Source organism: Heteronotia binoei, chromosome 1 (genome assembly GCF_032191835.1).
Source record: "Heteronotia binoei isolate CCM8104 ecotype False Entrance Well chromosome 1, APGP_CSIRO_Hbin_v1, whole genome shotgun sequence".
Lineage (NCBI taxonomy): Eukaryota > Metazoa > Chordata > Lepidosauria > Squamata > Gekkonidae > Heteronotia > Heteronotia binoei.
In genome coordinates this window covers 264,893,075-264,918,924 of record NC_083223.1, presented here as the reverse complement: position 1 = coordinate 264,918,924, position 25,850 = coordinate 264,893,075, and the positions used below count along the sequence as shown (strand labels likewise).

At 50.2% G+C, this 25,850-nt stretch overlaps 1 protein-coding gene across 1 annotated transcript in view; it reads right to left on the bottom strand.

Moving 5' to 3' along the window:
* ENTREP3 (endosomal transmembrane epsin interactor 3) overlaps positions 1-23,271 on the bottom strand; it is a 70,595-nt gene extending 47,324 nt beyond the window's left edge. Inside the window, exons 1-10 of the mRNA XM_060257098.1 lie at positions 23,209-23,271; positions 21,484-21,681; positions 18,451-18,586; positions 17,808-17,990; positions 16,076-16,395; positions 9,813-9,869; positions 6,832-6,945; positions 4,453-4,584; positions 2,044-2,151; positions 797-957 (exon numbers count right to left, since the gene is read on the bottom strand). Of these exons, the coding sequence (XP_060113081.1) occupies positions 797-957; positions 2,044-2,151; positions 4,453-4,584; positions 6,832-6,945; positions 9,813-9,869; positions 16,076-16,395; positions 17,808-17,990; positions 18,451-18,586; positions 21,484-21,681; positions 23,209-23,271 (1,472 nt within the window). The remainder of the gene's footprint in view (positions 1-796; positions 958-2,043; positions 2,152-4,452; positions 4,585-6,831; positions 6,946-9,812; positions 9,870-16,075; positions 16,396-17,807; positions 17,991-18,450; positions 18,587-21,483; positions 21,682-23,208) is intronic.
* Positions 23,272-25,850: the final 2,579 nt, after the last annotated feature.

Below are 25,850 nucleotides of genomic sequence, written 5' to 3'. Positions count from 1 at the left end.
AGACCTCGGTCTGAACTGAACCCACTTTTTTTTGTATCAGTCAACCAAAGTATTTTACTACGAATTTCTAGATGTACAGGTTGCGACCTTCAGTGCCGGTACTTTGTTTTGAGACTCCTTAAGGAACAGAAAAGCAGGGTATAAAAAACCTACTCTTCTTCTTCAGTGACAAATCAACTTGATGGCATGTTCTTCTTCTTCCTCAGTCAAGGCAGAAGAAATGGCTCCTCCTTAACCTTGAATAGGGTCTACATCTACCCACTCCCCCTGAGGTACAATGAGAGAACAGTAGGCATGCCATTTCCCTGCTCTAGCTGGCAAACTCCCACAATTCTTCCCATTCCCCACAGTGCTTTCTGGAGTAGCGTGGGGGGGAATGGTGAAGATCGCTTGGTGTAGCAATGTTATTTCCAGGATGACACAACCTGAGGATGCAGTGACGACACAACCCGAGTCAGAAAGATGAAGACCTGGAAGTGACATCACCGCATTGGGGGCACTCTAGAAATTTCCTGAATCTCTATGGTCTTTAGCTAACACACACAAACAAACATTCACAAGGTTTCTAGCCCTCTCAAGGAGACCAGAACATTATTTCAGCTGATGAACAGAGAGAAGTTCCCCTGGAGAAAATGGTCACTTTGGAATGCACACTCTATGGTATACCACAGAGTCTTGAAGAACAGAAGAACTAGAATGATATCACAGTCTTACAGAGATCCTTCCCCATGCATTGCCCCTGGGCCTCAAGGAATTTCCCAGGACAGAGTTGGCGAGCCTGTAAACTTCATCATACCTTTGGGCATCCGTCTCAGAACTACAGGTGTACTCTGGAGGGTAGTATGGTGGAGGCGGTACAGGGGGAACAAATTCTTCTAGGTCCAGCATATTATGCAGGAAAGTGTCCGGGGGAGAGGTGCAGTCCAAAGTCACCGAACTGGAGCGTGGAGGAGAGAGCTGGGAAGGAAGGAGAGATGGGACAGAGAGTTGAAGGATCGGAGCTGACAGCATTCTTCCAGTTTAGGAGGCCTCCTGAATTAAGCAAAAGGGAGGAGGAGGTATGCTCAAATGACACAAAACGAAGTCAGAAAAAAGAGCCAGCAGAGGAACATTTCCACCGGAGGAATGGAAGAGTGAACAACTTCATTGTGACAAGCAGGACTTTTTTTGTAGCAGGATCTCCTTTGTGTATTAGGCCACACACCCCTGATGTAGCCAATCCTCCAGGAGCTTACAGGGCCTACTGCAAGCTCCAGGAGGATTGGCTACATCAGGGGTGTGTGGCCTAATATGCAAAGGAGCGCCTGCTAGAATTCCATCCCTGTTAGGCCACACCCGCTGATGTAGTCAATCCTCCGAGAGCTTACAGGGCCCTTAGTACAGAGCCTACTGTAAGCTCCAGGTGTATTGGCTACATCAGGGGTGTGTGGCCTGATATGCAAAGGAGTTCCTGCTAAAAAAAAAAGCCCTGCGAGAAACATGGCTCTCTTTGTCAGATTGAGCTGGCCAGGAAAGAGGGAGGCAAAACTGTGAGACCGATTTCCTATTAGCTTTACCTCGCTCTCACCCTCCTTTTCTTAGTGGGGCTCCTGTCGGATTTCGCACAAGCTGCCCCGAGGCTGCAATTCGCTCCGCCTCTTTCATGCAGCAAACAAGATCCTCTAAAAACCAGTTTCTGTTTGCTTCGCAAAAAAGGCAAAGCTGGTTGCAGCCCCGGTGTGTGAAATCTGACAGAAGCCACGCGGAGAAGAGGAGCGTGAGAGCAGCAAAAGGCTCGTGGGAAATCGGTCTTAGCGTGAATGTGTTTGGGGGAACAATACTGAAACATCAGACGAAGAGAGCCGTGTTTCTCGAAGGCTTATGTTACAATGGAATTAGTGCGTCTTAAAGGTGCTACCAGACTCTTTGCTATTTTGCAGCAACAGATTCATACGGCTGACTCCTCCAGCGCTATAGCACATCTTGGGCTATAGCACATATAGCTCTATAGCACATCTATCAGAAAAGAGTCGGGGGTGAGGGAGACGTTTCGAGAGGACTCACCGCATGGAGGATGTCTAAAGAGAAGATGTGGATGCAGCACATGAGGGCGGAAAGCGCGCACACCAGGATGGAGAAAATGGTCAGGCCACAAACACTGAAGAGCAGGTCCTAGGGGGAAAAGTGGAAAGAGTATTTGGCACTGAAGAGGGAGGACAGGCGGAGTTCCTGGCCAGGAAGGAGGTGAACAAAATGAAAGTGAATGTGTTCGGTGGGGGGATCAGGGTTTCCTAGCCTGGATCTCCCAACTCTACCCCTCTATCCCTGCCAGTAGCTGGAGAGACGGACCTGGCAACCCTAGTCCATAATATCCAAAAATCCCTCATTCTTCCTGCCAAAAGGTTCAGTACAATATCCCATCCCATCTAGGTCTTAAAGTCAATAGGCCAGGGGTAGCCAACGGTAACTCCAGATTTTTTTGCCTACAACTCCCATCAGCCCCAGCCAGCATGGCTGATGGCTGGGGCTGATGGGAGTTGTAGGCAAAAACATCTGGAGAGCTATCGTTGGCCACCCCTGCAATAGGCTGTTCAATCAGACAAAGACAGCAGTATAACAAAAAAGTTGTAGGTGTTCAATATTCATTAAAAACAAACGACGCGTGTTTACATGTTTGCACACATTTAATGTTATCGTCAAGGCTTTTTTTGAGCAGGAATGCAGTTTGAGCTGGCTTGCCGTCAGGGGGTGTGGCCTAATATGCAAATAAGTTCCTGTTGGGCTTTTCCTGCAAAACAGCCCTATGTGGGGAAAATGGTGACATCAGGGGTTTTTTCCTAATATGCAAATGAGTTCCTGCTGGGCTTTTTCTACAAAAAAAAGCTCTAAAAATATTTTTAAAAGCTCTAAAATCTAAAAATATTATTAATTTTAAACAATTGCTTATCATTAGCTTCTGATTGGGCATTAAAATCCCTGGGCATGATCACTGTTCTTCACATACTCCAGATATATTTAAAGGTTCCAAATAGAGAGCCATAGCATTAATTCCCCTGGGTTACATCTGGTTTATTTTTAAACCCAGCGATTGAGCAATCCAGCAGGCAAGACCAGCCCTAGGCTATCTTAGAGCGGTTTACAATCTCTTTTCCCTTCTCTTCCTCACAACAGACACCCTGTGAGGCAGGTGGAGCTGAGAGAGCTCTGACAGAAACTGCTCTTGAGAGGAACAGCTCTGTGAGAACTTGTGATTGACTCAAAGTCAAAGTCACATTAACAGGTGCATGTGGAGAGGTGGGGAATCAAACCTGGTTCTCCCAGATAACAGTCCACAAGCTTAACCATTACACCAAACTGGCTCTTATGCTAAACAAGTTAAGAACAAAAGACATGTTGGATCAGGCCAAGGGCCCATCCAGTCCAACACTCTGTGTCACACAGTGGCCAGAAAACCCAGGTTCCAACAGGAGGTCCATCAGTGGGGCCCGGACACTAGAAGCCCTCCCACTATGCCCCCCCAAGCACCAAGAATACAGAGCATCACTTGCCCCAGAGAGTTCCAACAATACCCTGTGGCTAACTGCCACCCCTGTACTAAAAACTGATTTTCATGGCAGTTTTGTGGCAACAAACGAATTTTGCCACAATCAAAACAATTGCAAAGCCTTTGTTTAATTTGATGCTTATTATTCCACAGGGGAAACCTACCCCTGTAATGGCTGGATCACTAACATCACCTGACAGAGAATTAACTGCAAAAACTATTCCATTCTACTAAAATCTGCCAGCCCATATTTTCCTATCATGTCTGTCTGGGTATCTATTCTACTTAGTAGGGCAGGGGTGGCCAACGGTAGCTCTCCAGATGTTTTTTGCCTACAACTCCCATCAGCATCAGCATCAGCCATTGGCTACGCTGGCTGGGACTGATGGGAGTTGTAGGCAAAAAAATCTGGAGAGCTACCATTGGCCACCCCGTAGTAGGGGGATCAGTTTTAACGCCACTAAGAAAGAAAAAGCCAGCTGAGAAACCTTAAAAACAACAGCTGGATCAAGACACACAGACAAACGGAACAGGCCCAATCCAAGGACCACAGACTAATTCAAGGTGTTATCTTTTAAAAAGAAACTCAAAATCAATAGGATGGAAAGACACAATGAGAATAACAACGCTGGGAGGAAATGAAGACGCCGGTAACCAGTGTTCCCTCTGAGTTAGCGTGAGCTAGCTCACAGATTTTTAGCCTCCAGCTTACACATTTTTGTCTTCGCTCAGGAAGGATGACCCCAGAGCACGCTAATTTATGCAACAGCTCACAATTTCAATGCCAGTAGCTCACAAAGTGGAATTTTTTTTGCTCACAAGACTTTGCAGCTTAGAGCGAACATTGCAGGTAACACCCTGCCACCGATACAATACCAAAATCCACACCCCGAGCGCTTGGCTGCTTTACCTTTCTGCCGGACACTCACCTTGAGAGCCTGGCGGGCTTTGGGACAGTCTGGATTTGCGTATATGCGGACGACCTCATGCATGCAGGAACTGCGAGGAATCGCGGAAGAGCTAGCCCGTGTCATGCAGCACTCGCACACATCCTTTTGGGACTGTGGAAGGAACACAGAAAGTTGCAGCCGCTAGACTTCTCAAGCAGTCGGGTGCCAAATTATGCCAGGTCCCTGATGGTTTTGTGCATGCATCGTTACTTCCCAGTTGCACTGTGTCATGGGTTTTGTAGTGGATGGTCACGGGAAAGTACCTATTTGGGAACCACCATGGGACCTGGGAGGCTGCTGGAAGGGGTCCCACTGGTCGGGGCCCCCTCCCTTCCTTGTTTCCAGACCAGCAGGAGAAATATCCCAAGTGGAAATGATGTCACTTTCAGAAGAAAACTTGGATGTGACGTCAGCATACCAGGCAACACTCAGGGAGCCCCCTCAAACCCCAGTCTTCAGGAACTCCCATCGCATTACCCGACACGCTGGTGTCACGTCCAGGTTTTCACGCAAGTCAGAAGCAATATTTCGTCTACGCTTGTGGAGTCTTATGAGCAAAAATTCTACTTTGGGAGCTGCTGGCATTAAAGTAGTGAGCTCCTGCATTGTTTAGCTTGCTCTGGGGCCACTTTCCTTGAGCTAAGGCAAAAATGTGTGAGCCGGAGGCTAAAAAGCTGTGAGCGAGCTCACACTCACTCAGCTGAGAGGGAACACTGCTCAGAAGATGTCCTCTCTGTCTCCTGCCCTGCCCCCAAAGCACTTCCCTACAGCAGGCACAGGCCTGGCATCTCTGTGAGGGAAAAAACATGGCTGTTCTTCTATAAGAGCCTCACCTGGGATTCCGGGCTTAACAGCTCATGCACGGCCTGCCCAGATTACAGGGTTGCCAACCTCCAGATGAGGCCTGGAGTTCTCTTTAGACAAGAGAGATAGGGTTGCCAATCCCCAGGTGGGGAAGGGAAAACAGGTTAGAAAAGCCTCCGCGGAGACCAGCCTCCAATCATACACAAAATTCACTACAAACTTATAATATCACAGTTTGTCACATTGATAAATAGCAATTTTGTATCAAATAGAGTATAAGGAACACTAACGACCCCACTCAAAGTCACTCAGAAAACAAATCAATGTCCAAAATTCCTCATCAGATGGGTGTAGGTCGCAATTCCAACAAAGGAGTTCTCCACAGAGACCGATGCTCTGACGTTCTTCTGTACAGCCAGGCCCATAGAGCGATACGTGACGCGGTCGTACTTTATCCCACGTTTCGCATTAGCTTCTACGAGCTTTCAAGAAATACCGTATTTTTCGCTCCATAAGACGCACCTAGTTTTTAGAGCCGTTTGTGTGAATTTAGAGGCATTTGTGTGAATTTTTTGCAGTATTCGCTCCTTAAGACGCACACACTTTTCCCTCCACTTTTTGGGGGGGAAAAAGTGAGTCTTATGGTGCAAAAAATACTGTACTTGGTCTCTCCAGAGAACTTCTTTGTGACTTTGGGTGGGGTCATGAGCGTTCCTTATACTCTATTTTATACAAAATTGTTGCTTATCGATGTAATAAATTGTGATATTATAAGTTTGCAGTAAATTTTGTATATGATTGAAGGCTGGTCTTCGCAGAGGTTTTTCGAACCTGTTTTCCCTGCTCTATTATCCGCGTCGCTCTTTGTGGGTTGCACAAACCCTAGGTGGGGGCATGGGATCCCGCAGTTTGGAGGCCCTCCCCCCGCTTCAGGGTCATCAGAAAGAGACTGGGGGGGGAGGAAGAAATGTCTGCTGGGCACTCCATTATCCCCTATAGAGACCGATTCCCATAGGGTATAATGGAAAATTGACCACAGGTAACTGGGGCTCTGGGGGGGGGGGCTGTTTTTTGAGGTAGAGGCACCAAATTTTCAGCATAGCATCCAGTGGCTCTCCTCAAAACACCCTCCATGTTTCAAAAAGATTGGACTAGGGGGTCTAATTCTATGAGCCCCTAAAGAAGGTGCCCCTATCCATTATTTCTAAATGGAGGGAAGGCATTTAAAAGGAGCGTGGTCCCTTTAAATGTGATGGCCACAACTCCCTTCAGAGTTCAATTGTGTTTGTCAAAACCTGGCTCCTGGCTTCAACCCCAATATCTCCTGGCTCCACCCCCAAAGTCCCCCAGACATTTCTTGAATCAGACCTGGCAACCCTAAACAGAGATCAGTTCCCCTGGAGAAAATGGCTGCTTTTGGAGGGGGAATTCTATGGCATTAGACCCTGCTAAAGTCCCTCCCTCCCCGAATTTCACCTCTACCACCAAATCTCCAGGAATTTCCCAGCCTGGACCTGGCAACCCTGTGCCCAGAAACCCAGTTTTTCATCTTACCAGGTGACAGGAGGTATCCAGGGATCTGACCAGCTGGGCATGTTGACAGGAGAGGACAGAGCCTGCCAGGCTCAGCATGATGCCCAGCACTGACAGAAGCGTGAAGAAGGTGATCTGGGAAGAGAGGAAGCCAATAAATCCATCTGGGGAAGATAAGGAAGAGGTAGGATTGCCAGTAGAGTTGGCAAGTCCCCTGCCTCCTCTGGTGGGGGACTTTTGTGCGTGAGCAAAGCATGTGCGTGACACAATGATGTCACCTGGAAGTGACGTCGTTGCATTGGCGATGCCTCGCGCAGCTGCTCTAGGCATTTCTGTGGAAACTCTATGGTTTTCCCCAGACACTCTAGCCATTTGGGAGGGGAAAACTCTATGGTACCTATTGTACCATAGAGTTTTCCCTCCCAAATGGCTAGAGCGTCCAGGAAAACCATAGAGTTTTCCCGGGAACACCTAGAGGGGCTGGTGCGCAACGTCGCTGGCGTGATGACGTCACTTCCGGCTGATAGCAGGTTGGGCCAGCAGGTTGAGAACCTCCCGGGTGGGAGAACCCCCACCTGGACCAGGGGCTTGGCAGCCCTAGTTGCCAGTCCCTAGTTCCCAGTGGGGGACTCCCCAGTTTCAGGGGCTCCTCTCCACTGCAGACCAGCTGGCCCGCTGAGGAAACCCCTCTCCTAAGCAGCGATGTTGCTGCACGACATCCCTGATGCATTGAAGTCACCCAGGAAGTTATCTTGAAAGCCCTATATGGCCAGGGACCTGCTTACCTCCAGGACCACCTATCCCCGTATCAGCCCCAGAGAGCAATAAAATCAAGTTTCCAAAATCTTCTTGTGATCCTCCGGGCCAAAGACGCTCAGCTGGCTACCACCACAGCTAGAGCCTTTTCGGTAGCAGCCCCTGCCCTGTGGAACACTCTCCCTGAAAATATCAGGGCCTTGCAGGACTTGCAGGGCCCGTAAAACAGAATTGTTTAACCTAGCTTTTAATAACAAACGGGGAAGCGACCGCTATACCACAGCGTGAATATCGAAACCCATCCCAGTATAAATACAGAGCGCCAAACAATATTTGACATTACTGTATGCAGCGCTAATTATGAACTAATAATACTGACGCCATCTTAGATTTTAGGAGTGGAACTGTAAATATATTGTATGCGCACAATGATTTTTAACTATTTTACTGTATTCTATTTTAAGAAGAAGAAGAATTGCAGGTTTATACCCCACCCTTCTCCCTGAATCAGAGACTCAGAGCGGCTTACAATCACCTATGTCTTCTTCCCCCACAACAGACACCCTGTGAGGTGGGTGGGGCTGAGAGAGCTCTCACAGGAGCTGCCCTTTCAAGGACAGCTCTGCCAGAGCTATGGCTAACCAAAGGCCATTCCAGCAGGTGCAAGTGAAGGAGTGGGGAATCAAACCCGATTCTCCCAGATAAGAGTCCGCACACTTAACCACTACACCAAACTGGCTCTCTCTACAACATTATGTATTTTTAACTGTTGTTAGCCACCCTGAGCCCGATAGGGGAGGGCGGGATATAAATATAATAAAATAAATAAATCATTGGATTGGGGAAGTCACAAGGGGGATGCTCTGATTTTGGGGTACTCTATGCTTTAAGCCCAGTTTAACCATGAAGTATGTCCCAAAACAGGATATCCCTAACGCAATGACATCACTTCCAGGCAGTGTTCCCTCTAAGCTGAGTTAGTGTGAGCTAGTTTACAGGGGGGTTTTGGTCTCCGGCTCACACATTTTTGTCTTAGCTCAGGAAGGATGGCCCCAGAGCAAACTAATTTCTGCAGTAGCTCACAACTTTAATGCCGGTGGCTCACAGAGTAGATTGTTTTCCTCACAAGACTCCATGATTTAGAGGGAGTATTGCTTCCAGGTGATGTCATTGCATCAAGGGCATCGCACAGTGTCTCTGCCCACCCCCAGAATGCCCCCCAAATCCCCCTGCCAGACGAGCAAGGGGATCTGGCAACCCTAGGAAGGCAGGGAGATGTGGGTCAAAACATGTCTGGACAGCAGACCAGCAGCCAATTTGGGCTGTACCACAAAACCAGAAAAATGGGGAAGGGGGAGCTGTTGAGAGGACCCTCAATAATCACTTTTTCTGATCTCTGAGACCCCCAGCTTGCTATCTGGATCCACTGTGGTCAGAGAACCTAAAATGGAACTCTGAAGTACCCTTTGGTTGGAAGTTTCTTGTCCCACCCCCTTTTTATCTTTCTTTCCTTGCCTAGAGTCGCCAACCTCCAGACGGAGGCCGGAGATCTCCCAGACTTCCAACGGATTTCCAAACCGCAGAGATCAGATCCCCTGGAAAATACGGCTAATTGGATGATGGAGTCTGCGGCATTATACCCCTCAGAGGCCCCTCCTCTCCCCAAACCCCACCTTCTCCAGACTCTACCCCCAAAACCTCTGGGAATTTCCCAACCTGAAGTTGGCAACTCTATATAACAGAGGTGGCCAAATTGCAGCTCGAGAGCCACATGTGGCTCTTTTACACATATTGTCTGGCTCTCAAACCCCCCACCACCCCATCGGCTGGCTTGGAGAAGGCCTCTTTAAATCAAGCCAAGTCAGCCCGTAGCTTAGAAAATGCAGTTAAAGTTGCTTTATTTCCACCTCTTCCTCCCTCCCTTGTGGCTCTCAAGCACCTGACATTCATGTCTGATGTTTATTCTGTGTGGCTCTTACATTAAGACAAATAAATCACAGTCTTCCTGTGACTGGCTCCCAGCGGCTGGTATTCAAAACATGTTCATCGCTTGATTTTTTAAAAAAATCTTGGTTGATCTGTCATTGAAACAGAATAAGATTTTTTTTTTGAGCGATGGCCCTCAGTCTGAATGTCAGATCTGTTATCAATGAAGCCGCTTTGAAAAAGCAGAAACGATCAACAAAAGCAACTCTAGAACTGGCAAGTCTTGTACTCCCGCTTTGCAAACGAAACATGGTGCTTACCACCGGGGTGAAAGGGCGGCGCCAGGACACGATGCCAACCAGGCCAGAGAACGCCAGCTAGATGGAAGGCACAAGAAAAAAAGTTAGAGACTCCTGAGGAACAGGAGACCTCAATTCAAATCGCCACTCAGCCAGGAAGCTTTTTTTTTTTTAATTTCAATTTTATTGTTAAAAAAAAAATGTTACAAACACGAACTTAAATAACGCTTATACAAAAGTTACATCAAAGTTTGGTTTTACAAAAAAGAAGCATAGATCAATCAATTACAGAACAATAAAGTTCAACAATTCAGGAGGCAATATTTCTTCTACAGAGGCAATTGAGTTCACATATTCAAGATATGGAAACCATTTTTCAATAAAGTTATTCTTATAGTTCAGTGTTTCCATGATTAAAAGCTGTGTGGACAATTTATCTTGCACAATCAGCTCCCTGACTTTCGCAAACCATTCATCCATAGTAGGAAGATTAGGTTTTTTCCACTTCTGAGCTACTAAAATTTTACCTGCCAGTATCAAGTAAGCAATAAGCTCTTTGCGTTGAGGAGTGGAAAAACTATCAGCCAGGAAGCTTTTGAGAGCAAGTTGGGCCAACTGCTCTCTCTCCGCCACACCCACCACCCAGGGTTGCTGCCTCAAGGTCCTCGAAGGAGATTAAAATGTGAGAAGGAATGTGACAAGAAAAATAAAATGTCATCTGGATTTAGAATCCCCACAGCACAGATTATTTATTTTGATTTGATCTGATTTATATCCCTCCCTCCCCTTAACCCCCCCTCCCTCAGGTTAGGGGGGGGAAAAGACAGGAGCTTCATAGGGTTGCCAATCCCCAGGTGGGGGCAAGGGATCTCTGGTTTGGAGGCCCTCCCCGCTGCTTCAGGGTCATCAGAAAGCGGAGGGGGGGGGATGTCTGCTGGGCACTCCATTATTCCCTATGGAGATCGATTCCAATAGGGTACAATGGAAATTTGATCCATGGGTTTCTGGGGCTCAAGGAAGGCTGTTTTTTGAGGTAGAAGCACCAAATTTGCAGCATAGCATCTGGTGCCTCTCCTCAAAGGACCACCGAAGTTTCAAAAGGATTGGACCAGGGGGTCCAATTCTATGAGCCCCAAAAAGAAGGTGCCCCAATCCTACATTCTTTCAAATGGGGGGAAGGCATTTAAAAGGAAGTGTGGTCCCTTTAAATGTGATGGCCAGAGTTCAATCGTGCTTGTCACACCCTTGCTCCTGGCTCCACCCCCAAAGTCTCCTGGCTCTGCCCCCAAAGTCCCCAGATATTTCTTGAGTCGGACCTAACAACCATAAGATGTCGGGAGCCATCTGAGGTTAGTTGTCTTCCACCTGAAATGGAGTAATTTCCTTGTTTTAATTGTTCATTTACTTCTAATTGTATTGCCTATTGTCATTATTTAAATCTGTTGTGATCCGCCCTGAGCCTGCTCATGGGATAGGGCAGATTAGAAATTAACATAAATAAATAAATAAATGGCGCCCACCAACACCCAGGGAGTGGGATAGAGAAGCCAGAGAAAGAAATAATTTCCTTCCTTTCTCCCAATACAAGGACTCAGGGGCTCTCCATGAGATTGCTGAGAGATCAAAGGGAGTGCTTCCTCACTCAAAGATAAATGAACTTGTGGAATTCACTGCAAAACGAGGACTGCCTATCGGAGAATAAATTAATCCAGCACACAGCAAGGAGGCACGACCACAATGGCATTGGGGCAGTTTGGGATGAAAATAAGAGCCGTGGATCTTATGCTGATGATTATGATAATGATATTGGATTTATAGCCTGCCCTCCACTCCGAATCTCAAAGTCTCAGTGCGGTTCACAATCTCCTTTATCTTCTTCCCCCACAACAAACACCCTGTGAAGCGGGTGAGGATGAGAGAGCTCAGACAGCAGCTGCCTTTTCAAGGATAGCTCTGCCAGAGCTCTGGCTGACCCAAGGCCATTCCAGCAGCTGCGAGTGGAGGAGTGGGGAATCAAACCCGGTTCTCCCACATAAGAGCCCGCGCACTTAACCGCTACACCAAACTGGCTCTCTGTTCACCTGTGAAATACTGAAGGGTGCTGTCAAAAGCGATTGTTCTTATTTTAATGTGACCCGAAATTGTGCTTATATTATTTATGCAAAGCGCTTCGAGTTTTGAAAAGCAAAACCCCCTGCTCGCTTCGGCAGCACATATACTAAAATTGGAACGATACAAGTTTTGAAAAGCAAAACCCTTAAAAGAACATGGCAGAAGTCGCTGCTGGAAGTTTCGGCATTCATTTACATAAAGAATTAATTCATGGAGGAGAAGGAGGAGGTCTCTCAGTGGCTGTGAGCCACAACAATCACTAAAATGGAACATTCAATGTCTGGAGGTGGTCTGTCCTCTGAATTCCAGATGCCAAGCACAAGTGACAGAGCAGAAGAAACATTCATGCTCTTCCAGGGGGGGGGGGCTCTTCATTGCCATCTAACTGACTGTTGCTGGTGGGGAGGACGGATGGTGGCTCAGTGACAGAGCATCTCTTTGGCATGCGCAAGGTCCCAGACTAAGGTTCAATCCCCGGCATCTCCGGTTAAAAAGAGATCTGATGCGATAGACCTCTGCCTGAGACCCTGGCAAGCTGCTGCCAGTCTGAGTAGGGTCTGTGGCTCAGTGGTAGAGCCTCTGCCAAGCATGCCGAAGGTCCCAGGTTCAATCCCCGGTATCTCCAGTTAAAGGGACCAGGCAGGAGGTGATGGGAAAGACCTCTGCTTGAGACCCTGGAGAGCCACTGCCAGGCAGAGTAGGGGCCTTGGCTCAGTGGCAGAGCCTCTGCTTTGCATGCAGAAGGTCCCAGGTTCAGTCCTCAGCATCCCCAGCAGGTGATGTGAGAGAGCCGCTGCCAGTCTGAATAAGACAACACTGACTGTGATGGACAGATGATTCAACATAAGGCAACTTCATATATACCTGTGCGCGCGTGTTTATATAGATACATTATTTTTTAGAGGGAAGGGGCTGTGGCTCAGTGGTAGAGCCTCTGCTTGGCACGCAGAAAGTCCCAGGTTCAATCCCTGGCATCGCCAGTTAAAAGGACCAGGCAGGAGGTGATCGGAAGGACCCCTAACCTGAGACCCTGGAGAGCTGCTGCCAGTCTGAGGAGACCAGGGGTCCCCAACCCCCGGGGCCGTGGCCTGGTATCAGTCCATGGCCTGTTAGCAACCGGGCCGTGAGTTGTATAATTCTATTAAATATTACAATGGAAGAAGACAACGACGACATTGGATTTATATCTTGCCCTCCATTCTGAATTTCAGAGTCTCAGAGCGGCTCACAATCTTCTTTACCTTCCCCGCCCCCCACACAACAGACACCCTGTGAGGTGGGTGGGGCTGAGATAGCTCTCCCCAGAAGCTGCCCTTTCAAGGATAGCTCTGCAAGAGCTATGGCTGACCCAAGGCCATTTCCAGCAGCTGCAAGTGGAGGAGTGGGGAATCAAACCCGGTTCTCCCCAATAAGAGTCTGCACACTTAACCACCATACCAAACTAATAGAAATGAAGCGCACAATTGTATCATCCCAAAACCACCACCACCACCCCAAAAAAAACGGTCCCTGGTGTCGTAAAGGTTGGGGACCACTGGGGTAGACAGTACTACTGACTTTGATGGACCAACGGTCTGATTCAGTATAAGCCAGCTTCAGGCACCAGAAGTAGGATATCGAAAAGACATGTCCACTCTAATGCGCATGCATGCTTATGAACTCTAAGGCATTAACTTTTTCACAGTGCTTTGCAGCCGATGGAGTACCTTTAAGCGGTTGCGCGTAAGCATGCCAAATGAGTTCTGCTTTCCTGCTACACCTTTGGCCAAGAGAATACATGCTTTTAAATGTGCCGGAAAGTAAATGCAAACTACAGAAGGCCACAAAAAGCCTTTCGCCATTAGAATGCAAGCACAACCTTGCTGGATCAAGCCAAGGTTCGTCGAGTCCGACATCTTATTTCTAAGCCGCTAGATGCTTCAGGGAAGACTCACAAGCAGGGCACAAAGCCAACAGCTCTCCTTTATCTACAACGGCTGGCCTGGAGATATACTTCCTTTGAACATGGAGGCTCCATTCTCAGCTATACAGCTGCTACTAGCAGGACCAGACCTACCTATTTTTTAATGGGAGCAAAACTAAAAAATGGCACCTCCACTCAAAAAATGGTGCAGGGGATGTGCCTGCCGCCCCAGGAAAGGTGCCCCCTGTGTCCACATGGGCAAAGCACCCCCCAGTCTTCCCCACACACACAGGCTCCTGCCCCTTTTCTCTCCCACAGGTGTGTATACACACACACACATACTACTAGGGTTGCCAAGTCCAATTCAAGAAATATTTGGGGTGGAGCCAGGAGACTTTAGGGGTGGAGCCAGGAGACTTTGGGGGTGGAGCCAGGAGCAAGGGTGTGACAAGCTTAAGGGAGTTCTGGCCATCATGTTTCAAGGGACCGCACACCTTTAAAATGCCTTCCTTCCATAGGAAATAATGAAGGATAGGGGCACCTTCTTTTAGGGCTCATAGGATTGGACCCCCTGGTCCAATCGTTTTGAAACTTGGGGGGTATTTTGGGAAGAGGCACTGGATGCTATCCTGAAAATTTGGTGCCTCTACCTCAAGCAACAGCCCGCCCCCCCAGAGCTCCAGATACCCGCGGATCAATTCTCCATTATTTCCTATGGGAATAAGTCTCCATAGGGAATAATAGAGTTCCCAGCAGACGTTTCTCTCCCCTCCCCCCGCTTTCTGATGACCCTGAAGCGGGGGGAGGGCCTCCAAACCGGGGGATCCCCTGCCCCCACCTGGGGATTGGCAACCCTACATACTACCTAGATGAAATTTGCTATATTTATATATCAGTTTCAATTTGAAACATTGACTTTGATTTTAATTGCCTGTAAAACCACTGTGGCTATTTTCAGGAATAAGCAACAGAAAAGATTTGGTAATAAATGCACAGAGCCTGTAGGATTTGGTCGTGAGCACATCCAACGCAGCTCTGGGAAAGCCAGGTTCGAATCCTCACTAAAGCTTCTTGAAGAAGCTCAGTGGATAACCTTGGGCCAGTTACCATCCCTCAGCCTACCTCACAGGGTGGTTGTGAAGAGAGGAGAAATACACACGTGATTCCCCCAGCTTCCTTGAAGGAAGGGGAAGGGATAAAAACACACAAGAGAGAATAAGACAGAACAGTGTCTGTCCATCTGCTTCAGGGCGGGCTACACAATCTCTTGTCCTCCATTTTAGCCTCCCTACAGTCCTAAGAGGTAGGCAAAACATACTTACTGGCCAAGGCCCCTTTAGGGCCAAGTGGAGAATCTGAACCCAGATCTCGCAGGACTTAGTCCAATAATCTAACTCAGAGGTCTCCAGTAGGGTTGCCAAGTCTAATTCAAGAAATATCTGGGGACTTTGGGGGTGGAGCCAGGAGCAAGGGTGTGACAAGCATGACTGAACTCCAAAGGGAGTTCTGGCCATCACATTTAAAGGGACCGCACACCTTTTTTAAATGCCTTCCTTCCATTGGAAATAATGAAGGATAGGGGCAGCTTCTTTTGGGGCTCATAGAATTGGACCCCCTGGTCCAAACCTTTTGGAAGTTGGGGGGGTATTTTGGGGAGAGGTACTGGATGCTATGCTGCAAATTTGGTGCCTCTATCTCAAGAAACAGCCTCCCCAGATACCTGTGGATCAATTCTCCATTATACCCTATGCGAATCGGTCTCCATAGGGAATAATGGAGTGCCCAGTAAACATCCCCCCCCCCCGCTTTCTGATGACCCTGAAGTGGGGGGAGGGCCTCCAAACCGGGGGGTCTCCTGCCCCCACCTGGGGACTGCAACCTAGTCTCCAGTGTGGTTCTCATGGGTGCCATGGTCCCCACCAACATCTTTTCTGGTGCCCGCCAAGTGTTTTTAGGAAGTGGGTGGGGTCAAGTAGGCTTCTGATTGGCCACTGGAGATTTGATTGGCTGTGCAGATTTTAAAAAAAACGTTACTGTGGCAGCAACTGTCACCGCAGCACAAGGGCCTACTCTGCGTTACTGCCGTTCAGCAGGAGGCCATCATTTTGTGGCCGGCTCCTCCTCCTGCGGCAGCCATTTTGTTGCTGTGTCTACGATGCCCTGTCAGGATCCCAAACACGTCCACAGGCTCAAAAAGGTTAGGGACCCCCGCTCTAACCTTTACTCCTCCACAAACTCCCTCACCCGCACCCCCTTCCGGTGGACTTACCGGAACCCCAGCCCAGATGGGACAAGAGTTGCGGATGCTCTGCCTTGGCATGATGGTGTTCACGAGGAGGCTGAACGTGACGATCAGGATGCCCAGGATCATCTGGATGAAGCCCAAGAGGAGGATGACCTGGAGCCAGACGCGCTGGACGCGCAGGTGAGTGAAGCTGTGCGAGGTGCGGGCGGTCAGGGAGTAGCTGGAATCGCTGCGCGAGGGCATGACGTTGCCCCTGGACAGGAGGCAAGGGGGACCCTGAGAAGAGCCAGCAGACTGGGTTTTGTTCCGAGGGGGAAAGGGGGATTCAGCTGAGTTTGCAGGCCCTGCTTCAAAAGCACAGATCAGCTCTTGCGAGGCTCACGGCAAGCCCAATAAGCAAAGGCTTGATTGGTTTCCTCCTCCTTTTTGGTTAAAACAACCAAAAAAAAAGGTCTAGGTTCAGCAGGCCCATCCATGTGCGAGCGCTACATTATGAGAACGAGGCTTTTTCACCAGACCGTCCACAGCTTCGTCCCGGAAGACGTGATCATGAGGAAAGGGGGCCTCTGAACATGTGCAGAATCTTTCCTTCTTGAGTAGCCACAGCCAGCCTGCACATGGCTGGAATTGGGAGCATTCCAGGTGAAAAAGGGAGAGTCTTCCCAGGGAGGGTTTCAACCTCAGCACCTTCGGGAAATTGCCCGCAAAAGAAGACAAAAGCAGCTTGGTGAGTGACTTTTCCCAAAAGCAGACAGGCCCCTGTCCCTTCTGAGACCTGTTCTCCAGGACGGAAACCACCAACCCTTAGTGTCAAGATGGGGACCTTCCGGGCCACAAAATCCAAAAGCAGAGAAAGCACCCAAGGGTGCCCTCTCAATACCCCCAAAGGGTGGTTGCAGGGAACCCAGCAGAACTCTCCCAGAGTAAAATGTGAAGATGGGGCTCCAGGTTGGAGATTTGAGGGGTGGAGTCTGAGGAGGCACAATTTGGGGGAGAGGAGGGGCTTCAGGAGGGTGCAATGCCATAGAATGCACCTTCCAAAGCAGCCATTTTCTCCAGGGGACCTGGTCTGCCGCCTGAGGATCAGTTACAATAGTGGGAGATCTCCAGCTACCACCTGGAGGCTGGCAACCCTAGGAGACTGCACCCCCTTGTGATGCAACTCCCTCCGGTTCCAGGCACAGAATCACCAACTGGGGGAAAAAATAATAAAAAGGCCACCCACAGGTTGACAGGAAAGGACACAAATCCACCCTTGGTGCATCCAGGCGCCAGACGAAGCGGCCAGGTTTCGAGATCAGCATGAAATTGTGTTGAAGACATAGGCTCTGAGCTTAGGCCCTGGACCACCAAGAGGCGCTGAAGCGAGGAATAGGCAAGCGGGACGCAGATTCCCGGTCCTTCTCCACCGCTGGGCTCAGCACCACCACCCTCGAAGATGCTGGCAGCAGCACCACAGCAGCATGTGCGGTCCCAGATGGAGTTGGCTCGCGGAACATTTCCATGTACGCAAAGGGGGGGTGGGGAGGAACAAACCACAGCAGCTTCAGCGAGCGGCCCAGGCGTAAAAATATCAAGCGATTCCCGGACTAGCGGATTCCCAGTCGGCTGCGTGCACCCCTCCTGGCACCAGTTGACCCTTCCTGCTCCCTCCCTTGTTGCGGTGGACTCCTCTGGGACTGGCCCGGCAAACAGGGAGAGGGCGGACCTGTGCTGAATCTGATCCCAGCCCCCACAGCGAGGTCTCTAAGCAAACCACTGGCAGCGGAGCCCAGCTCTGCAGCAACTGGGCAGACAGGCAGCAGTCTGGAGTTCTGATGGTGCCCAGGCCAAGTTGAGGGCTCCCGCCGGCCCTTCCCGCAAGAGGAAAGGTTTCCGGACAGGTCGATCCAGAAGAGCAGGCGCTTGGAAGGAGCCGGAGGCTGGAAGGCCGAAGCCCCTGGAAGAGACAGAAGAACCCCGAGGGCGCAGTTCAAAGAAGGCAAAGGCGACGGGGAGGGAGGGTGGCTCAGGGGTAGAGCATCTGCTTGGTAAGCAGAAGGTCCCAGGTTCGATCCCCGGCATCTCCAACTCAGAAAGGGTCCAGGCAAGCAGGCGTAAAAAACCTCAGCCTGAGACCCTGGAGAGGGGACCGCGCTAAAGCACTTCCAAGCCAGCCTGGGGCGCAAGTGCAGCTCGCTCCGCCCGCCTGCCTCTCCCTGGAAAGTTTGGCTTGGCTTGCACCCCCCCTCCTTCCCTCCAGGGGACGCTCGAAGGGCCCCGGTCCCGCCTGGCTCCAAGCAGGGAAGGGACTAGCCGGCCGCCCCTGGCTGCCTCCCTGGAGCGGCTGCCCTTCTCCCCGCTTCTCCTCTCCCAGCCCCCGCAATGGGACCAGCAGCCGCGCCGCCCTGCAGCCTTACCGGGGAGGAGCCGTCGGCCGTTCCCAGCTGCGGCACAGCAGCTCCGGGCTAGGGATCTTCCAGGCGCCGCCGCCTCCTCTTCCTCCTCCCCCTGCCAGACGCCTGCATCCCTCGCCGGAGGATGCTCGGGCTGGTCCTGATGTTGCGGGGAGGGAGGGAGGGAGGACACGCCCTGCCGCGCGGCAGCTTGGGAACTGTAGTTCTTATCCCCACGCCTGCGTTTTCGCTAGGGTCGCCAGGTCCAATTCAAGAAAGAGCTGGGGACTTTGGGGGTGGAGCCAGGAGACATTGGGGTGGAGTCAGAAGCAAGGTTGTGACAAGCGTAATCGAACTTCAAACGGAGTTCTGGTCATCACATTGAAAGGGACAGCACACCTTTAAAATGTCTTCCCTCCATTGGAAATAATGAAGGATAGGGGCAGCTTCTTTTAGGGGCTCATAGAATTGGACCCCCTGGTCCAATCTTTTTGCAATTTGGAGGGTGTTTTGAGAAGAGGCGTTTGGGAGAGCTCTCTCAGTCCCACCCACCTCACAGAGTGTCTGTTGTGGAGGAAGAAGGTATAGGAGATTGCAAGCCACTCTGAGACTCTGATTCAGAGAAGGGCAGGGTATAAATCTGCTGTCTTCTTCTTCTCCATGTCCAGACTGTAGGGTTGTCAGCTTCAGGCTGGGAAATTCCTGGAGGTTCGGGAGTGAAGTTTGGGGGAGCAGGGGCCTCAATAGGGGAAAGTGCTATAGATGTCCGCCTTCAAATCAGCTTTTTTCTCCATGTACACTGAGCTCTGTAGTCTGTAATTCTGAGAGATCTCCAGCCCCACCTCCCCAGAGGTTGGCAACCACATTTCAGAGGCGGTGTTCCTTTGAATGTCAATGACTGCAGAGCAGAAGAGAGCTGCTCCCTTCCTGCCCCAGGAGAACACAGAGACAATCAGTGCAAAAGGACATGATGGATCATAATGAGGGAGGGGTGTAGAAAAAGCCCAGCATGAAATCTGCATATTAGACCACACCTCCTGACATCATAAGAACTTAAGAGAAGCCATGTTGGATCAGGCCAATGGCCCATCCAGTCCAACACTGTATCACACAGTGGCCAATACACACACACACACACACACTGTGGCAGCCACTGATAGACCTCTGCTCCATATTTTTATCCAATCCCCTCTTGAAACTGTCTATGCTTGTAGCCGCCACCACCTCCTGTGGCAGTGAATTCCACATGTTAATCACCCTTTGGGTGAAGAAGTCCTTCCTTTTATCTGTTTTAACCTGACTGCTCAGCAATTTCATCGAAAGCCCACGAGTTCTTGTATTGTGAGAAAGGGAGAAAAGTACTTCTTTCTCTACTTTCTCCATCCCATGCATTATCTTGTAAACTTCTATTATGTCACCCCGCAGTCAACATTTCTCCAAGCTAAAGAGCCCCAAGCGTTTTAACCTTTCTTCATAGGAAAAGTGTTCCAAACTTTTAATCATTCTAGTTGCCCTTCTCTGGACTTTCTCCAATGCTATAATATCCTTTTTGAGGTGCGGCGACCAGAACTGCACACAGCACTCCAAATGAGACCGCACCGTCGATTTATACAGGGGCATTATGATACTGGCCGATTTGTTTTCAATTCCCTTCCTAATAATTCCCAGCATGGCGTTGGCCTTTTTTATTGCAAACGCACACTGTCTTGACATTTTCAGTGAATTATCTACCACGACCCCAAGATCTCTCTCTTGGTCAGTCCCTGCCAGTTCACACCCCATCAACTTGTATTTGTAGCTGGGATTCTTGGCCCCAATGTGCATTACTTTGCACTTGGCCACACTGAACCTCATCTGCCGCATCATGGTTTCACACAGGGCATTTTTTAAAAAAAAGCCCAGCAGGGACTCATTTGCATATTAGGCCACACCTCCTGATGCCACGTCAGCCGGAACTACGTTCCTGTGCAGTCCTGCTAAAAAGAAGGGGGGGGAAAGCCCTGGTTATATGCCTCTTCAGCAAGGCAGTTCTTATGAGCCACAATTGTTCAAATAGAACCTCCATGGCTTGTTGCAGCATACCCCTCCAAAACACTGCTGCCTGACACAGTAAGGTTGCCAATCCCCAGGAGGGGAAAGAAAACCAAAAAGGGGAGGGTGGGGGCAAGGTTTCTCCTGATTTGGAGCCCCCCCCCTGCTTCAGGGTCATCAGAAAGCAGGGGGGGAATGTTTGCTGGGCACTCCATTGTTCCCTATGGAGACCGATTCCCATAGGGTATAATGGAGAATTGATCCGCAGGCATCTGGGGCTCTGGAGGGGCTGTTATTTGAGGTAGAGGCAGCCAATTTGCAGCACAGCATCCAGTGTCCCTCCTCAAAACACCCTCCAGGTTCCAAAAGGATTGGTCCAGGGGGTCCAATTCTTTAAGCCCCCAAAGGTGCCCCTATCCATGATTTCCATTGGAGGGAAGGCATTTAAAAGGTGAGCGGTCCCTTTAAATGTGATGGCCAGAACTCCCTTTGGAGTTCAATTATGCTTGTCACAACCTTGCTTCTGGCTCCAGCCCCAAAGTCTCCTGACTCCACGCCCAAAGTCTCCTGGCTCAACCCCCAAAGTCCCCAGCTATTTCTTGAATTGGATTTGGCAACCCTAAGAGACAGGCATCCAGGGAAGGCCATCCTCTTCACACCTGGCCTGTCAGCGTCCGCAGGCACCCGCCCAGCTGCTGTTGGAAGCAGGCTGCGGGAAGAGACAAGCCCAGCTCAGCCTCCTGGATCTCTAGGAAGAGCTGGGCCGCAGGGAGGGGAGGCGGCTGCCCAGTTCCTGCTATTAGCTCCCCTCTCTCCTCTCTGCTGCCATCAAGAAGGCTCCCTGGAGGCTCTCCATCACAGCTAATGGAAGCTTTTCCTCTGCCAGAGGCAGTCGCCCATCTCCTTCCTCTTCCCCACCCTGGGCTAAGTGCAGGCAGCCAGAGCTGGCAGAAACCCTAAATGGGGCCCCGGCCCATTTGTCCCACCCCCCCCCCCCAACATTCTCAACCCCCCCACCCCCAGCACTCTGGGGAGATCGGCAGGCAGGTGGTAAAAGTGGGTGCCAAGAAGGCTTTTTAGGTGCCCAGCATCCGAAGCACCCAGGCTGCGGGTCTGGCAAAAGCCGTTTTCCCCTTCGACCACACCCCAGCACTTAAAGAGCCAGGAGAAGATACGGCAGACTCCATTCTGACTGGAACCAGCGCTTCCCGGGCTGCTGCTGCTCTGGATACGCACAAACACACATGCCAGTGCCTTACGTTCAATATGCTCCAGTACTAAATCCCAATAAAATTGGAACTATGAACACTGAGAAAACAGTGAGCCACAACTAAGAGTGTATGGGGCACACACTCCTGGTGTAGCCAGTCCTCCAAGAGCTTAGGCCACACACACACACACACACACACACACACACACACACACCCGATGTAGCCAACCCTCCGAGAGCTTAGAGTAGGCCCTGTAAGAAGAGCCCTGTAACCTCTTGGAGGACTGACTACAGCAAGAAGGGTGGGGCCTAATATGCAAAGGAGTTCATGCAACAAAAACTCTTGAAGTCAGTACCGGCAGCAGCGCTCTCGCCAGGGTCTTTCTCACCACCTTGTGGCCAAACTTTGATCGGGAGCCACATGTGGCTCTTTCACACATATTGTGTGGCTCTCAAGGCCCCCACCCCACCCCGTCGGCTCGCTTGGAGAAGGCCTTGGTCTCTTTAAATCACTTCTCCAAGCCAAGTCAGCAGGCAGCTTGAAGAATGCATTCAAAGTTAAAGTTGCTTTCTTTCCACCTCTCCGTCCCCCCCACCTATTTGCCTGCCTGTCTGCCTTCCTTCCTTTCTTCTTTCCTTTGGTCATGTCTTGCAGCTTTCAAACGTCTTACATTCATATCTTGTGGCTCTTGAACATCTGGCAGCTTCAAGAGGGGATGGGTTAAACATCTGGAGCAGAGGTCCATCAGTGGCTATTAGCCACACAGAGTCTAGATCAGGGTGGTCAAGCCACACAGAATAAATATCAGATGTTTGAGAGCCGCAAGACAGAGAGAGGAAGGAAGGAAGGAAGGAAGGAAGGAAGGAAGGAAGGAAGGAAGGAAGGAAGGAAGGAAAGGAAGGAAGGAAAGGAGGGAAAGAAAGAAGGAGGGAAGGGGGAAGGAAAGAAGGAGGGAAGGAAGAAAAGAAGGCAGGAAGGAGGGAAGGAAGGAAGGAAGGAAGGAAGGAAGGAAGGAAGGAAGGAAGGAAGGAAGGAAGGAAGGAAGAGGGAGGCAGGCAAATGGAGGGGGAGGGGAGGGAGGAGTGGGAAAAAGCAACTTTAAATGCTTCTCCAAGCTGCCGGCTGGCTTGGCAAAGTGATGTAAAGAGAGAAATGCCTTCTCCAAGCCAGCTGAGGGGGCAATGGGGGGTTTGAGAGACACACAATATTGCCAAAGAGCCACATGTGTCTCCCGAGATGCAGTTTGGCCACCTCTGGTCTAGAAGGAACCTCTGTCTGGGGCAGTGATGCTCTGTCTTCTTGGTGCTTGGGGGGGTGGGGCACCGTGGGAGGCCCCACTGGTGGAGCTCCTGATGGCCCCTGAGTTTTGGCCACTGCGTGACAGAGTGTTGGACTGGATGGGCTGGATTGGTCCGATCCAACATGGCTTCTCTTATGCTCTTATGACTGAGATACAGGCAGATAGTTGCATAACATTTCTCCACCAGATGTGCAATTGTATCTCCCAACTGCAAGCGCAGCCGCCCCTCCCTCGGCTTACGGTAAAGGACTCTTCTTGCTTGTTGTTTCCTTCCTTAGGGAGGAAGGCATCGAACCGGATCATCGATGATGACGCTTTTATTAACCGAGGCGTGTGTGAGCGTGGGGATCGCGGTGGTCTGTCAACAGCTACTGAGCCCAGTCAGACGTGAGGGGAAGCACACGTCGGCTCTCTCTGCCTGGTGTTACCATCCCTGAAGCCTGGCGTGTATTCTGAGACCACAGGGATGTGGCACTGTGTATCCTGAAGGGTTCTTAGAAAGCTGTAATAAAAAGCCAGCTTCTAGTCCAGGGGTGTCCAGCTCATTTGTTATGAGGGACGGATCTGACATAAATGGTACCATGTCAGGCCGGACCACGTGTGTACCTATTTAAGATTAAGTAGCAGAGATATGAACTTTATAAAGGACACAGACAAACACAATTAAAGATTTTAAAAAAACCAACCTGAAAACATGCTTAAAGCATTAGCACCTCACTGGTCTTAAAGATGCTTTCTTTGTATCTCTCCCGTGGGATCCAGGGAACTGGGCAAAGGAAGCTCTGGCTCTTTCCTTCCTTCCCCTGGGGGACCAGGAAGGGGAGGAGCCTCAGCCAATAGAAGGAAGAGGGGCTTGGCTTAGTAGCTCTGCTGTGCGATTGAGAGAGCCTGGCAAAGCAAGCTATTCCCCCTCCCTTTCTCCCCGAGGGAGGTACCTCAGCCAATGGAAAAAATAAGAGGTTTTGCTTGTAGTTCTTGTGTGATTGAGCAAGCCTTGCAAAACAAGCTGTTTATGCAGAAGGAAGCAAGAGAGAGGGAGAAGGAAGTAGATGACAGCCAGTTGCTTGGGGGCCTGATAGGAGCCCTCTGGGGACCTGATTCGGCCCCCTGGCCACATGTTTGACACCCCTATTCTAGTCCTTGTGGCTGATGAACACTTGAAAAACATAAGCAGAGCTCAGTGACATATGGGGAGGGGGGTAACCCTCCATCCAACAGCACCATAGCACTCACCTGTACTCCCCCTGTGTCCCCAGAGCTTTTCAGAAACCAGGTGGGGCCATCGTAAGGCAGGGCTTGTTACTGTCTGGAGCAGGACTGGCCAAACTTACTTAACATTAAGAGCCACTTAGAATAAATGTTAGATGTTTGAGAGCTGCAAGACAGACAGGGAGGGAGGGAGACAGGGAGGGAAATAGATGGGGGAAGGAGGAGGAAGAGGTGGAAAGAAAGCAACTTTAACTTTCAATGCATTCTCCAAGCCACCAGCTGGCTTGGCTTGGGAGAAGTGATTTAAAGAGACAAATGCCTTCTCCAAGCTGGCCAACAGAGCAGCGAGGGCTTCCAGAGCCTCATAGTAGGTGTGAAAGAGCCACACATGGCTCCTGAGCCAAAGTTTGGCCACCCCTAGTCTAGAGGATAAGGAGAACTAGCAAGCCAGTTTGGAATAGTGGTTAAGTGCACAGACTCTTATCTGGGAGAACCGGGTTTGATTCCCCACTCCTCCACTTGGACCTGCTGGAATGGCCTTGGGTCAGCCATAGCCCTGGCAGAGGTTGTCCTTGAAAGGGCAGCTGCTGTGAGAGTCCTCTCCAGCCCCACCCACCTCACAGGGTTTCTGTTGTCAGGGAGGAAGGGAAAGGAAATTGTGAGCTGCTCTGAGACTCTGTCCTTGAAAGGGCAACTGCTGTGAGAGCCCTCTCAGCCCCACCCACCTCACAGGGTGTCTGTTGTGGGGAGAGAAGATATAGGAGACTGTAGGCCGCTCTGAGTCTCTGATTCAGAGTGAACAGGGTATAAATCTGCAGTCTTCTTCTTTCCTTTAATTAGAGGATGGTTCTGTTTCCCTGCCAGGATTTCCTCCTTCCCAGGAGATGTGAGGGAGGTATTCTATTTGGCTCCGTCTCCTCCGGCAGCCATTTTGGGGGTGTTTGCACTCCAAAGACGCCTGCAGCCCCAGTCCAGCTTCTCCAGGTTTCTATGCGAGGCGCCAAATTCTACATATTTCTGAAAACGGCCGCGTCTGCGGAATTTACAGGGGTCAGCACAATCGAGCTCCTTCGAGCCAGCGTTGGCTCTTCCTGCCTCTCCTCTCCTGCGATTTCAGCAGCCAGGAAAGGACAGAGGGCACCCGCTTAAAAGCGATGGATGCTCGTTCCTCTCTCGACAAAACGCATTACGCCAAAAGGGACTGGTTACTTATAGAGGGGTTGTTGTTTTTTTAAAGGAAACATCCTCTAATGGTCACAGAGGAAATCCTTCCCTTTCCAAACGGCAGATGTAGGCGGAAGGTAGGATCTGTCCTCTGCCAACCCGCTCCGTTCAGAAGAATGCGTTGGTCTGGTCAATTATTTGCCCGGCTCTAATGCCACATGTCAGAGCAGCCAGCCAGATCACAACTCATCGCAATGGATTGCAACCACTCATGGACACTCAAGGAAATTGCTGAGCAGTCGGGTGAGAACGGATAAAAGGAAGTCCTTCTTCGCCCAAAGGGTGATTGACACATGGAATTCACTGCCGCAGGAGGCGATAGCAGCTACCAGCATAGACAGCTTCAAGGGGGGATTGGATAAGCATATGGAGCAGAGGTCCATCAGTGGCTGTTAGCCACAGTGTATTGGAACTGTCTGGGGTAGTGATGCTCTGTATTCTTGGTGCTT